Source organism: Capra hircus, chromosome 10, assembly GCF_001704415.2.
Source record: "Capra hircus breed San Clemente chromosome 10, ASM170441v1, whole genome shotgun sequence".
In the NCBI taxonomy this organism is placed as follows: domain Eukaryota; kingdom Metazoa; phylum Chordata; class Mammalia; order Artiodactyla; family Bovidae; genus Capra; species Capra hircus.
Window position 1 is genome coordinate 25,330,341 of NC_030817.1, and position 16,345 is coordinate 25,346,685.

Sequence of the window (16,345 nt, forward strand, 5' to 3'; positions counted from 1 at the left end):
CTGACTGAAAAGAGATGATCCACTGTAGAATCATAGTTCATCTAACTTACTTTGTTTTTGCCTCCTTTAATAAAGAAGGGTCATCTGTGGCCAAATAAACTCTTTTTTTATCCACTTTCATTCTGCGAGCAAGAAGCTGAAAATGTTCTTCAACATGCACCATGTATTCCTCAATGGGATGGAAGGCTGCTTCTGTTCCCACTTTGTCTGTGCGTCTAACATGGACTCTGTAAGGACAGAGAGATAAAGTCAGATTCCGCTGAAAATGCTCCAATCCAGAGAGTACTTTTAGGGTATTCAGCTTTATACCTCTATTCATGGTGGCATTATGGACATTTCCTTTTCTTTTTAAAAAAATTTATATATTTTAATTGGAAGATAGCTACTTTACAATAGTGTGATGGTTTTTGCCATACATCAACATAAATCGGCCCTTCTCTCACATCCCTTCCCACCCTATCCCTCCAGGTTGTCACAGAGCACTGGCTTTGGGTGCCCTGCATCATACATCAAACTTGCCCTGGCTATGTTTTATACCTTGTAATGAATATGTTTCAATGCTTTGTTTCAAATCATCCCACCCTCTCCTTCCAATGAGTCCAAAAGTCTGTTCTGTATATCTGTGTCTCCTTCGCTGCCCTGCATGTAGGATCGTCAGTACCATCTTTCTAGATTCCATATATATGTGTTAATATACAGTATTTGCCTGACTCATTTCACTATGTATAGTAGGCTCTAGGTTCATCCACCTCATAAGAACTGACTCAAATGTGTTCCTTTTTATAGCTGAGTAATATTCCACTGTGTATATACACCACAACTTTATTCTGTGGATGGACATCTAGGTTGCTTCCGTGTCCTAGCTATTGTAAATAGTGCTGCAGTGAATATGGGTACGTGTCTTTTTCAATTCTGGTTTCCCCATTTATGTACATTTAAACCAAGTTTTCTTTCATTTTCAACATTAGAAAAAATAAAACCAATATTAAAAAATTCAAACACATGTATTCTAAATATATTTGCATATTAATACAAGGGGGATTAGGAAATAAGTCTTTGAAAAATGCTTTAAAGAGAAAGTAATTGGCAAATCAGAAGTAAATGGGAGATTCTAGGGTTAGACTGTATACAAGGCAGCAAATACCAACCAAAAAACTAGAAATAATTTTTAATATTTTTGACAGTAAAGGATGTCAAGACTCACAGTTATTATTATAGAACATTAAATATATCATTTGTAATGTCTTGATGCCAAGTTTTCTTTTTCTTCATTTTATCCTATATCGTCACTGTAACAGCAGCTTGTAGAGTTTAAAGCGAAGGAAAACATAGACCTGCAAGGATAGTCTCTATAGCACAATCAAGGCAAGGCAAACCTTTTAAGAGTTCTTACTATTTTAAGTTCGTAGAACCATTCCAAACTTTTTTTGTTGTAGGTATGATGAATTTCCATTCTCTGCTGTTTTACCCTACCAAATACAAGCAGAGACTAATTTCATCTGTCCTATTTAAGAAAAGCTCAAAAACTGTGAAATTGTAGAACTGGGGACACAAAAGTTACACTGTCTTGTACTAAGGCCTCAACTTTCAACAGTATTTTAATGAAATTAAGAATAATAGTAATCATAGTTGGTTTTCATAAGTTAAAACACTCCTTACATTTGGCCTTTCTACAACCCCTCTCTTCCCAAGTTACTAAACCACTGCTCATAAAAAGAAAAGAACAAGATAGATTTGTTTCCTTTTAGGTCATAATATATGAGCAAGTCTTAAGTCAAGCCTGGGGCTTCCCTGGTAGCTCAGATGGTAAAGGATCTGCCTGCTGTGCAGGAGACCCAGGTTCGATCCCTGGGTTGGGAAGATCCCCTGGAGAAGAGAATGGCAACCCACTCCAATATTCTTGCCTGGAGAATTCCATGGACAGAGGAGCCTGGCGGGCTATAGTCTATGAGGTCACAAAGAGTCAGACATGACTGAGCGACTAACACTTTCACAGTAAGTCAAGCCTGCTGCTGCTGCTGCTAAGTTGCTTCAGTTGTGTCCGACTCTGTGCGACCACAGACGGCAGCCTATGAGGCTCCCATTTATTATGAATCTGGAGTGAGGCTTCAGTTTCACTGCAGTTACTCTGTCATCTTCACGGCTATTCTCTCCTTTGCATTTCAGATGATAGTCCAGATGTGAATACTAGCATATGAGCACCTATTGTATCAAATCTTTTCCTTTTTACAATCGTCTTAGTCACTGGTTCTCTCAGGAAATTTGGAATTGTTCATTGTGCTCTGGAGATGAAATGGGACAGAAAGAACAATTCCACTGAATTTCAATGAGAAGTTTCATAAGAAGAAACACTATTTGAAATTCTGATTTTTACCATGCATTTGTTTTAGTACCATTTAGACCAGGGGTCAGTAACTTATGTACATATGAAGACGAAGACACAAGTGGAAAAATGGGAAAGGAGATCTATAACAAAAAGGAACAATCAAATGAAGAGGAACAGAGTACTACTAAGCAATTCTCTCAGTTCTCCAAGTATTCCTAAAACTAGGCCTGGACCAATAATTTGAGAGAGGACCTTAAATGGAATTTCATGAAAGAATTAGAATGTTAGAGCTGTGAAGGATATTAGAATATAACTCTCATCTAACAGTTAAAGAAACTGAGGCCTCTGAAGACATTTCAGGAAACAAAATGACAATATAAGGCAAAAAGGAATGTTGGTTTCTTTCACTTGCATTTCAGCCCAGTCTTGTAAAAGTAAAAGTTATTTGTGTACTTGCCTGATTTTCATTATTACAGCTCCTCTAGGGCAAGGAATCTGATTTTATTTATTCCCAATTCCACCAAACACAACAAATAAATGAATGAATGAATGATGGGTAGACACAAAAGTCTATTATTATGTTAATAGATACCTGTTATCTAACCCAGTGTTTTTTTTTTTTTAATACACAAAGAGTGACAATTAAGGAAGGCCAAGGATAACCAAGCAAGTTGTCCAAAGTGACATGACTTGCTACGTGGCAGAAACTAGTCTGGACTCCTAGATCTTGAATTCTAGTGCACCCCTCTTTCAGACAACACACCGCCTCAGTGTGCAAATAACTTAGTTGTCTGCAGAACTTCAAGTTCCTGTATTTGGTCAGTTCTCAATGTGGGGGATGCTCCATGAACAATTAATAAAGGTAGCTTTCTGCTATGTAAAACTACAGGTTATCCAAACAAAGTTAAGAAGCTTTACGTCCTGGTTTTGCCTTTATAAACTCTGGAACTTTGGGAAGAGATTTTCTGTAAAATGGTCATCTCTGCCTACCTCACTGGACTGTGTTACAGGATCACTGAGATAATACAGTTGAAGTTATTTTGGTAATGTAACTACTATCCTGCATCTTTCTCCACCTTGAAAGTTCTGTTCCAACACTGTGGTTCTGAAGGCTTTCTTGGTCCAGAAAGTACATTTCCCCTTCTCTGACTTCTCATAAGACTTTTATGCTTTTCCTCAGGGCATTAATCACATTCTCCCAGTCTAATGTTAGTTAAGTCTCTTTTCCCATGGACTGCAATGAGTTGAAAGGAGTCATTTAAAAAAAATTAATCTTGGTCCCTCACAGTAGCAGGTATTCAATAAATGTTCTGCAGATAAGTGAATGAATCAACACATGTATTAATATTAATCAATAGCTGACTTTATTACAAACAACAGAAGCTGCAGAATGCCATAGTCTAGCCTACAAATCTATTTTCAGGAATTACTTAAGCATCAGTCTCTCTGAAAGGTAATAACATTTTACAGTGTATTTTCTCCCTACAGAACCAAAATCCTTTTTTCATTCTTATATTATCACATCATCATTTTTAGGGGAGGTATTACCTTCCCTATTTTACAAATGGAAAAAAAATAAAAGCTCAATAATACTATTATTAAGTAACTTGACCCAGAATTAGGGAACAGGCAGGAGTATTACCAAGGTCACTTAACTCAAATTCTTTCCTTTAGGCCAAGAACATTTCCTGTGGTGTGAAATCTGGCATCAGGACAAGAAAAACTCCTTATTCATAACTTTTTATGTATTGGTACAGGACAGAGCACATGCTTGTGAGCAAAGGTGTTCTTTTGGACTTTTTTTGCTTCCAAGATTTCCTGATACATTTCCCTTAACATAAGCATGAGATTGAACACATATATAAACAGTAATTGCTAAGTGGGCTAAGAGACAACTTTAAATAACAATTTCAACATTATCTTACACTACAAATGAAATCTTTGTTCTCAAAATGGGTTCCAAAACAAAAAAGAAAACAGAACATCAAAAATGCAAAATCACCACCAGTGGCAATGAAAGAAACCTAAGAATAAGGCGTAAAAGAAAAGCTATAAATGTGAGCGCCCCATCTCATGGCCCTCTTAGAGTAAGATAGGAAGCATGTATAGTATCTAAAATACTCCCAATAAAACAAAATTTTGTTTGTTTCCCCAGGAGAGACAGCTAATTTCAGAAATGTGTTTTAATATATTTGCTGAACGAATAAATGAACAAATTATTAAGTGACTAAATTATGATGACTCAGCTGTTCTAAGTGAACAAAGGAAGAATGAGCTCCCTGTGGCCTAAGGTGAACGCTGGAACCTCTGTTTTGGGGTGTGGCTATGAAAATTATACTAAATCTTGTAACATTCATACTGCTCTCTAAAGTTATGCACCCATGTTACTACATATCACTTTAGGAGAAACAAATCAGGTTCTTACCCAATAACTGGATGTTTGAAGCCTAGCTTCTTGGTGGCCTCTTCTATTTCCTTTTCTAGCCAAGGTTGTGGGCGGATCAAGTATTTGACAAACTGGGACACCCACCACACTGCAGGATCACCATGGACTCGTACAAGTCGGTCTGCAAGGTCTTCTGGCACAGCCAGGGGTAAATATGGAGGACGAGGATGAAGACTGTCCACAATGGGGAGCTCGACTACCTGCACATTTTTGTCCTTTATTTCACCTGAGGGAATATCAAAGCATATCATCACATTGTATTGCGTGTACAACTACCATTTGACAAGAACTCACTCTGGGTGCTTTTATTGGCACAGAAACTCTAAAGTATTATAATTCTCATTTTATAGAGGAAGTTAAGTAACTTGCCCTCGGTACCAGCGTAAAAGTGACAGAGCCGAATGTCACATTCAGGTTGGTCTGGCTCTCAAGTATGTGGCCTTTTCTTTTCTACCATAATGGGCTGCCATATCAATACCTCATAACCCAGATAAAGATGGTTTCCAGCACTCCAAGCATCTAATCAGAGAATAACCATATTGTCAGTGGACATGTTCCCCTAGGCAAAGTCCTGTTTTTCATAACTGTTTTTCTTTTTAAAATTTGTATTGCAGTTCCGTTGACTTACAATGTTGTGTTACTTTCTGCTGTATGGAGAAGGGCAAATATCAAATGATAGCGTTTACACGTGGAATCTGTAATTGTTTGTTTTGAATTAGACAAAGAGTTCTCAAAACTTCCAGCATGTCATGATAGCAAATGGCTCTTGCATACTTTCATGACAGAGCACAATGACTCTAGAGATATCTAAAGATTACAATTTTAAGACAAGTATCACTTTTAAAGAAACAAAATAAGACAGTTCCAAAATCTTTTTTTTTGCCTGGCCAAAATTAGATCTATTATATTTTCAATGATGACCATAATCGACTCTGTGTTGATTGTATACCTGAATAATTTTAATTTCAAGTTAGAAAAGAGATAGATAATTGCTGTAAATTATGATTAGTTTTGAAATTCAACTTCTATATACCATTAATGTTACTGCTGTTCTATCAACTTTATAATACGTTGAGAACAAACCAAGATGTTATAACCAGCATCCTCAGAGTTTATGTCACATTTTAAAGACCACATAGTATTAATAATAACTAGAAAACACAAATATACTAGGCAGAAAGATTTCACAAATATAAAATATACTGACTTAAATTTTAAGTAACAAAACATATTAACCTAAACATACAAAATAACTCCAGTTAAGATGCTGTCATTGTGCATAATAAATCAGAATCACAGTTAATCACTGGGCCATTAAAGAAAGAATGTATTTGTAGTGAGCAGACACAGAATATGTTTGAAATATATTCACCAAAATGAAACACAGTCCTTAAATTTTGTTTTTCTATAAAGGAAAAAGGTGTTTTAAAATAAATTACATGATCTGGGTATGTCACTCAAACCAGCTGCATGGTTATTAGAAAGTCAGTTGTAAAGCTAAGGATTAGAAACATCTGGTTAATATTTTCACTGATATGTAAAACTCATTTCAGGAGTCTTAGAACAAAACCCCTGACACATAATGTTGAGTGAATAAATGAGAATAAACAAATTTACCACCAGTATTGCAGTTCACTTCGTATGCCAGTTAAGAAAGAGCTGGGCACCTTTATCAGATGAGAAACTGTAAATAAGAGTGTTTAGGGAAACAGTGAGCTGTATTTTAAATTAAGCTCTAATATCTCCCTAAGGCAAGGAAAATTAGGGTGCTCTCCCCAGGGTGGAGATGATAAGTAGTATATGTATGAGAAGGAAAAAAAAGTAAGGTAGAAAGCTAGCCTTTTCTTATAAAAAAGAAAGAGAAAAAAGAAGGAAAATCCTAGCTTCTCCTATATGACCATAAACAAATGCAAAATTAGTAGAGCTACTTTCTTTTTGTAATTTCTTCCTGAAAAGGTTATGCTAAATTTCCCATGTAACTAACTCCAAACTTCACTCAAGAGAAAGTATTACCTTCTATAAATAACTGTCCCAAGGCCTTAATTTCTGCATAGATAGCTCTATTGACTATTTCATTTCAGAAATGAAAACTACGCTTGCACCTTCCAGACACAGAACTCAGTATATTTGTATTGACTTATTTATTCATTCACTTGTTCAAATATTTACGGAATACTACACTATGCTAAAACACTGTACTAGTCAGAGTATAGCCTATAGAGTGATGACATGGTTACTGACTTTCAAGATTTCCAGTTCAAAAACCTCACTCAGAACCAGACTGCTTTTGGTGAAACAAATAAACAAAGGAACACACAACACCATCATCACCAACAAACACGCTACCCAAAACATATCAATACTCAGTTATCCAGTAAAATATTAAGAAAGGGGTATTCATATTTATAAATGAAAAAAACTGTTAGAATAAAACTTTAGCCTCCTCAATAATGACATATTTCAAAATGAAAGAAAATTACATAGTACATGCTAAGTTGGAAGTTCTTTTCTTTTACTTGGTTTGCCATAAAACATTTTTATTCTATTGGAATACACATTCAAAAGAATTTAAACCTGGAACAGATCCTAGAGATAATCTTATTCACAGTTTTCTAAACTTTAGTCATTTATGTACCACCTTTGTAATTTCTGCCATATCCATACGTACCATCTGTACTATTTAATGTTTAAAAATCCACTTTTTAAAACTTAAATTGATTTATTTTATATATGGTAACTGAAACTATAACTTTGCTACAAACAAAACTATGTTATTAAATTTTATACAAATTCTCTTGCTTATAAAGGGCACTAAGTTCAAGCCAGATTTCTATTTTTAAAAAAATTTATTTGGCTGCATGTGGCACACAGGATCTTTGTTGGATCATGTAAGATCTTTTGTTGCAGTTCCCGACTCTCTAGTTGTGGCAGGTAGGCTCCAGAGGGCGCAGGCTCCAGCAGTTGGCATGTGAGCGCTCTAGCTGTGGCACGCAGGCTCTGGGGTGTGGGCTCAGCAGTTGTGCGTGGGGTTAGCTGCTCTGCAGCATAAGGGGTCCTAGTTCCCTGACCAGGGATCGACCTGCCTAACTCTGCATTGCAAGGCAGATTCTTAACCACTGGATCACCAGGAAGTGCCTGGGGCCAGCGTGAGGAACTCCGCCCATGGCAAAGGTCATGAGGAAGGTGTGAGGAACTCCGCCCATGGCAGGGAAGTCCCCAGATTCTATTAAAAGACTAAATAAGGAATAACTCAGCTATGAGTCAATGTTTAATTTTTTTTTTCTTTTCAGAAAACTGCCTGACATTATCTTACATGCCACCTAAAGTCACCTCTAGTAATCTGTGGTAGGTTTCAGAATTTTGGGAAACACATTTATTTAAACCCCCTTATTTTCCAGAGGAAACAGAGTAAGAGTGGTTAAGAGGATTTCTCAAAGGTAATTAGCTAATAATCAGACTCTAGTGCTTACTCTCGGAGAAGGCAATGGCACCCCACTCCAGTACTCTTGCCTGGAAAATCCTAGGGACGGAGGAGCCTGGAAGGCTGCAGTCCATGGGGTTGCTAAGAGTCAGATACGACTCAGCGACTTCACTTTCACTTTTCACTTTCATGCATTGGAGAAGGAAATGGCAACCCACTCCAGTGTTCTTGCTTGGAGAATCCCAGGGACAGGGGAGCCTGGTGGGCTGCCGTCTATGGGGTCGCACAGAGTCGGACACGACTGAAGTGACTTAGCAGTGCTTACTCGACTATTCTACACTCTGCTTTCCGGAACATGCATTAAAAAAAAAAAAAAAAAGCATTTAAGTACATCCCTGTTTACCAATGAAGAGTGCTCTGCCATTCTAAGACTGTTGTTTAGCTGCTAAATTGTGTCTGACTCTGTGACCCCACGGACTGTAGCCCTTCAGGCTCCTTTGTTCATGGGGTTTCCCAGGCAAGAATACCAGAGTAGGTTGCCATTTCCCTCTCCAAGGGATCTTCCTGACCCAGGGACTGAACTCAGGCAGATTCTTTACCAGTGATCCATGACAGATGCCCAGATTAAGACATCAGCATTGGTTAAAAAAAAAAAAAAAAGTACTGCATCAGTCTCTAAAAAGAGGATATTTTAGATATACAAATTATACGTTAAGTTAGCACTATTCATCTGTAAAGAACCAGTGCAAACTAGCCTGGGTGTTACACAACTGACTGCCCAGTTCAACCTGCATTGATACGGTCATTATTAATTATCTCATATTTCAGATGACCTCTCTGGTTGATAACCCTATTTTATCAGGTCATTCTCTTTGCCAAGGGCAGATTAAGACTCAAAAAGCTTGTTAGTACACAACAAGCCTGTTCTCTGGCAGGAGCAATAGGCAGCTCTTTGTAAGGGATGATCTTCTCAGCTACAAGCAAGTACCTCTAGAAGGGCCCTCCTCCCTGCTAGTCAATTCATAACAGCTCTGTTTAAAAGCATTACTCTGCTACTGTTTTATGTAACATAAGTCAGAGACACTAGCCCTGCAGATAGTCAATCAGAATTATTAGTCTTCAAAAGAAAGGGCTTTAGAAGCTTAATATCCACCATAGCTAGACAGCATATTAAAAAGTAGAGACATTACTTTGGCAACAAAGGTCCATCTAGTCAAAGCAATGGTTTTTCCAGTAATCATGTACGGATGTGAGAGTTGGACTATAAAGAAAGCTCAGCGCCAAAGAATTGATGCTTTTGAACTGTGGTGTTGGAGAAGACACTCGAGAGTCCCTTGGACTGCAAGGAGATCAAACCAGTCCATCCTAAAGGAAATCAGTCCTGAAAATTCATTGGAAGGGCTCATACTGAAGCTGAAACTCCAATACTTTGGCCACCTGATGCGAAGAACTGACTCACTGGAAAAGACCTTGATGCTGGGAATGATTGCAGGCAGGAGGAGAAGGGGACAACAGAGGATGAGATGGTTGGATGGCATCATTGACTCGATGGACATGAGTTTGAGTACGCTCTGGGAGTTGGTGATGGATAGGGAAGCCTGGCATGCTGCAGTCCATCGGGTCACAAAGAGTTGGACACGACTGAGTGACTGAACTGAACTGATAAATTAATGGGCTTTGCTGTAATGAAAAATGTTTCAAGGATGGAAAGATTTTGGGCCGCAGTCCATAAGACTTCCTCTGTAACTACTGTCTTGTGAGAGAAGCAGAACTCAGGAAGGGGGACTCTCCTAAAAACAGAATTCATAGAGCTCAGACTGGTCAAAGCAAAGAGGTCTGGAATAGGGTTGTCAGTTGAGAAAAATCTTCAATAAGATATCACTAGCTAGAACTTAAATTCACTTGGGGGGAGAAGGGAATTATTAGTAACTTTTTGGTGATTCTGAACCAGAAAACCTGTCTACTTTTTGCACTCGAACTTCTTAAAGAGATTTCCGTCAATACCCATATAGGTTCTGGCTTACTCCAAATAAGTACAGAGAGAAAGAACAAGGTTTTAGTTCTCCTCCTTAGTGTGGTCTTGAACGGGTCTAGCAGCTAGGTGCCATCCCATTCAACAGCCATACCAAAGACTGTGTCAACTGCTGGGACTCATGGCTCCACTGGAGGCTAGAGCAGGGAGTGACATCAAACGAAATATAGCAAAGCAAATGCCTATTCATACAGTACCATGACTGTGTGCACAGTGATTAAGAGTATAGGCTCTGGAGTCATAAAAATTGGAGTTCAAATTCTCTATCACCTAACTGTCATGTGATCTTGGATAGGTTATATTTGACTTCACCCCTTTTTATTCATCTGGAAAATGGCATTGATAACAGCAATTTTCTCATATGTAAAATAGGGTTAATAATAGTATCTTACTCATCAAGTTATTCTGTGGATGAGATATTGCATGGAGAAAGCTGAATACAATGCCTGATTCACAGCAATTCTCAAAAAATGTTAGCTCTTATCCTGGGACCAATTCTGCTGCACAGTTCTCAAGAACCTGGCTATCGTTAGGTCCAGGAAGAGATTATTTACCAAAATATTATATTCTCTGAAAAATATATCAAAGTGCCCCATTTCAGTGAGCCAAAGGTATGCTCCCGAATACAGCAGATAAGGACATATAAGATAAACACCCAAAGTAAATCTTGTTCATACTGTTTACCACAGGCAATAACAATTGAACACAGAGTGAACAGCAATTCTGATCTATGTGAAAATTCTGATATTCTATCATCACTATCTTGACCAAAATTCTGTGCTATACTGAAAGCTCAGAATAGCAGTAAATTGTTTAAACTGCTAATACTTACTGCTCACGTCACAGCAAGAAATTTATATGCTTAAATTATATCCACAAAGGCTATCTGGACTTTGGGGATTTACATTTTCTTTGCCACAGTGTGGCCAAATATGACTGATTAAATCTTACTCAACTCTCTGAGACTTGTTAGAGAAGGTATGAGTAAAAAGACCGAAAGTTAACCACCTGTGTTGATACCTCCAGAGGTGCGGGGGCGGGGGTGGTTTGTTTGATTTTCTTTAGTTTATAGGTGGCCGTTTAAAAAAAAAAAAAAAAATCACATAAATGTGCGAGGTCTGTTCTTTGGGATTTTTAACATGACATTAATATTTATATCCTCATTTAATGGATGAGCTCTGTTCTCATTTAAAATATGAAGGAAAGATATACTATTAAAAAGTGAACATCTGGGCCACTTTCCTTTTGTTTTTCAACCACTGTGGCTGATAGAGATCTCTTCCTGAACTTGAATGAACAACTGTCATCTGTCATATGAATTCCGTCACTGCTCTACTTAAGCAACAACTCAAAAGACTGTTATTACTTCCAGTTTGAATGCTTGAACCATTTGAGTGAAAAGTTCCAAATTCAATCATATGAAACACACTGCAGTGTTAGCAACATTCTTAAGAATTAGCATATCACTATGTGAACGACTATGCAGCATTCTTATGAGGTGCTTGCTGCTTTTACTAGCAACAGAAATGCCTTGCAAAAGCAATCAGGCTCATGGTTCACTGACCTCAATGATATTCTGACAGTCTTAACTCTGGATCGAGGACTAAAAGAACAGCTAATGGAAAATATGTAATAGCTTAGTGAATTATGCAGTTCAGGATAAGGTAGGCAGGACAGTGTCAAAAGCAAAAAGACCAAAGATATTTGTTTGCTTCATGGCACTAAACAGGATTCCTGAAGTCATTCTTAATGTTTCTGAAACAAAATTAGTCATTTAACTTTTGTATACATATATGTTACTTTGCCAAGAGGTTCCAGACAGTCCACAGACGCTATGTTCATAAAGGGGATGCTGACAACAGTTTTTTGTTTGTTTTTTTTTTGATGATTCACATTGCACAGGTCCTATAACTCCATGACTAGAGGTTTGGGGGAGTTTTTTGTTTTTCAGGAATATCTTCTTCTAACTTAGAACCTCCTTCTAACCCAAAGGATCCCAGAGAATCCTAGAACAGCTTTTCTCATTGGTAAGAAACACGGAAACGGAGAAGAGAAAAGAAGCGGAAACAAAGACAAACCTCAATTTCATCAAATTTAGTAAAGAGCCAAACCCCAACCTCTCTTTCCCCCATGACTGAAAAAAAAAATCACGATTCCACTGTCATATTCCTCTTATTCTTTCATCACAATGTCATGTCTCCTTGAAAGAGCGAGCCAGAAGGAAGGACCTCCAGGTGATAACAGTCTTTCATTCCTTGAGAATCCCTGGAAGAAGTGAAGGGGGGAGCAGGAGTGCTGGCAGGCTCTTGCAGAACAGAGCTGTCAGGTGGCACGCTGTGCTCCCTTTTGCTATGGGGTAGTTTTATAGCTGTCTCTGCGGTCAGCACAAAGTTGAAGAGTTAGGAATGTGATGTTTCATGTTGACTTTACAACTACTTGTAATTTTACACTAAGTTATCATCCAATTATGTTACATCAGAAAAGCCTAATTAAGGTTCCCTGGTGATAGAGTAATGGTTCATCCTAAAACCCTAAGATGCAAGAATTATAACAAGAAATTTTGGTTATTTCATAAGAGAAGGAAATGAAAATACACTCATGTTGGAAGAAGGAAATAATAAAACAGTTAAGACTTTTGTAGGATGTGAGGGAAAAAGACAATCAAGTATGGTGCTGTGTTAAAGTACTACAAATTACTGATAAAACAGACAAATATATTAGCTTACTAAAATAGGAACAACAAACCTTCCTTACAGTGTGTGCTGAGTGCTTAGTCGCTCAGTCGTGCTGGACTCTTTGTGACCCCACGGACTGTAGCCCACTTCCCTGGTGGCTCATATGGTAAAGAATCTACCCGCAGTGCAGGATACCTCACGGTTCAAACTCCCGTCCACTGAGTTGGTGATGCGGTCCAACCATCTCATCCTTTTTCATCCCCTTCTCCTCCTGCCTTCAATCTTTCCCAGCATCAGGGTCTTTTCCAATGAGATGATCCCTACTGCTTCCTATTATATGCAACATATTTTTCAACCTGTAGACAGTTATCTATCAATAGACCACAAAGTCTTAATCTGGTAGATCTCTAACTCAGAGGCCACTATTTATCATAATCCTATCTTCATTTCAACTGATAAAGAGTCTGGCAGGGATAAAGGTCCAGAGTCTGTTCTTCCCATATGCTTTGCTCCTTCTCAATGACCTCTGCCATAAGCCATTTCTAAAATAGCTCCCACATCTACTCCCTCCCCACTGGACCTCTCCATCAGCATCTTGAATCGAGAGGTGACACTTGCTGAACACCAACCACATGCCAGGTTCTACACTAAACATTTTCCATAACATTATCCTAATTAGTCTACAAAGTCTTTACGTGGTGAGTACTTGCTTATCCCCATTTTACAGATGAAGTTAAGTAACCTGTTTAAGGTCATTTAGCAAGCACTCAGGAGTTGAACTTAGACATTCTGATTCCTGAGTTTAAAGTCTTACTCCATTCCTATTCCCCTTCCTGAAAGTTTCAGAGAAGGCCAAAATACCTCTCATGGAATGAAAGAGAGAGAGGGGAGAGGGCCAGGCTCCAGGTGTGAGTTTAAATAGCAAGACAAAGGAAGAGGTAAGGCCAACTCCCACAGGTAAGATCTAGACCTATCTCTGCAGAGTGCACTGGACCTAGAAATTTAATGTTAAGTGAGGGACATAAAACAACGATCATGTGTACTCATAAAACTATCAGAAGACGTGAGTTGTGGCTTAACAAAACAATATCATTCATTGTCATTTTGGGTTCACACTTCGGATCTCCCAAGAAACGAAACAGTAACTAAAGACAGATGATCTCAACTTTAAATTATTCATATGAAATAAAGTGCTTGTTAGTCAATTTAAAGCTCATGGTTAAGAGTTAATAATATCTTCACAATTTGACTGTAAAAAGAAAATATGAATTAGCCAACCAATGACAGTCTTATTTCCTAATAATGATAAAATAAGCTTTCCACGAAGAACAAATAGCCTACTTCATAACATAGAATATGGAAGCAAAGTTGTTATAAAATATTTATTAAACTTATAAATCATTCTCTTATTTATTTACATACTTTCAATGATTAAACATTAAAGCAAAAAATATTCTGCAATTTAAAATATTTCTGTCCTTAAAAAACCTACTTTTAATTTCTTAAGTGGTATATCAGGGATAAATAGAAGTAAACAAATTTCAACTTATTCACGAAAACCTTATACACTGACTGATGTATCTAGTGTTGATGATATGATCCAAGAGTTATGGTAAAATAACTGATGGCATCCAAAATAAATCATAAAATAAATACAAGTATTTGTATTTTCAGAAACATTTCCAGCCTTGATTATTATAAAAATTAACTTTATTCATGTCAGTGGAATTTCTGAAAAATTAAAAAATATCACAAAAATAACTTCTAGAGGTGATAAAAGTAATTTTTACTAGGTTGAATATACATGAAAGAGGAAATTACAATTATGTTTGTATGTGAATAAATCTGTGAAGTTCAACTACTCCATCTTAAGAATAAGGAGAAATAATGGTTTTTAAGAGGACAGAGATCTTCCAAATGGTAAGAGGAGAAGAAGAGAATCATTTTCTTCTACCTGAAAAAATGAGAGCTAAGAGGGGATATGTTCAGAGCCTATAAAAATCATGAAAGATTTAGATAATGTGTTCAAGATGTACTCCCCAAATCTTAGAATTAGGAATGTTTCACTAGTGCTTGAAAAAATAACTTCAAGAATAAATAAAGTCTAATTTTACACAATAGGTGAAATTCTTACAGAACTCAATACCCCAAGAGAAGATAAAAGCCAGATTTAGTATGTCTGGGAAAAAAAATATAAATGTTCAGACCTTGATATCATGGATGGCAACCATATCTCTTATAATATGTCAGTGAGAACTGCTGCTAAATCAGAGTTCTGAATTGGATGAATCAATAATATGACCCCAGATGCCCTTTTTAGGCTTCAATACACAGGAAACAATACATACAAGATAATAAGACTACATTACATTTTGGTTCTAAAGGATGCTTTTTCTTTGTGTACTAACAAACTGTTATTTCTTTTCCTTTCAGTTGGAGATAAGGGGTAGATATACCATTGAAACAGAAGAAGATAAAAAGAGGAAGAATATAATATTACGTATGCCTGCTGATACTGCTTACTCGGTTAGAAAAGATTATAAAATTCATAAAATAAAGGATATTGGAATTCTGACACTGGTACTTCATAGTTAAGTTTTGTAGGACAAAACTTGTACATGATAATTTGCTTTTGTCAGTATCAAAAACCAGAAAAAGGATTCACTGAGAGGTCACTGGTTGCAGGACTAGAAACCTGGTCAAACTAGCTCAAGTGAAAAGGAAAGAATATAAGGGAATTGCCAAGACAAAACAAAACAAAACAAAAACAAGAAGTACAACTGTACTTTACAGAAAATGAGAAACCTGCAATTTTTTTTTCCATCTCTGTGCAGGTCAGCTACACTCTTTGCTGGGTGACTTCTCCCTTGTCAGTGCCCCATCTTGTAGCCATCAGCTTGAGTCTAGAGTTCTCGTAAGGATACTAATGTTTACTGAGATCATGTGCTGAATACTGTGCCAAATACCTATGAATATTATTTCTCTTACTTACAAAAATTACCCTACAGGGCAAGTATACTTACAGACGACCAGTGAAGGAGTTGGAAGACAGACCCATCAGACTCCACAGCTGGTGTGCTCAAGTGCAAGATTAGACTACCTGCCAACAGGTAACTTGTTGGCACAGCCCAGCCTAAAGGGTTAGTTTCTCAGAGTCAGATACTCATTCTGGCCTCTACATCTGTGAATATACCTGTGCATGTGTGTGTATGGATGTATGCAAGAGGGGAGGAGTGGTTACATGATATCCGTTAAACAGTAAAGGGCTGTACTGCCCAAACAGATGTTTTCAGAAGAAGTGTAAGGACATAATAACTGATGTATAGTAAATCTTTGACTTTTAGGAATCTATTATTTTTTCCTGTTTCAAATATTTTATTTTTTTCTCATAGAAAAAAATGTATTATAGGCATGAATCACATTGTCATCTCAACAGTGTTCATGT

At 37.3% G+C, this 16,345-nt stretch overlaps 1 protein-coding gene across 2 annotated transcripts in view; it reads right to left on the minus strand.

The window, feature by feature from the left end:
* The window catches only part of FUT8 (fucosyltransferase 8), a 318,989-nt gene that overhangs the window by 19,635 nt on the left and 283,009 nt on the right, over nt 1-16,345 (minus strand). For both annotated transcript variants that reach the window (XM_005685985.3, XM_018054060.1), the window contains exons 9-10: nt 4,752-4,998; nt 51-227 (exon numbers count right to left, since the gene is read on the minus strand). In XM_005685985.3, coding sequence (XP_005686042.1) covers nt 51-227; nt 4,752-4,998 — 424 coding nt within the window. The remainder of the gene's footprint in view (nt 1-50; nt 228-4,751; nt 4,999-16,345) is intronic.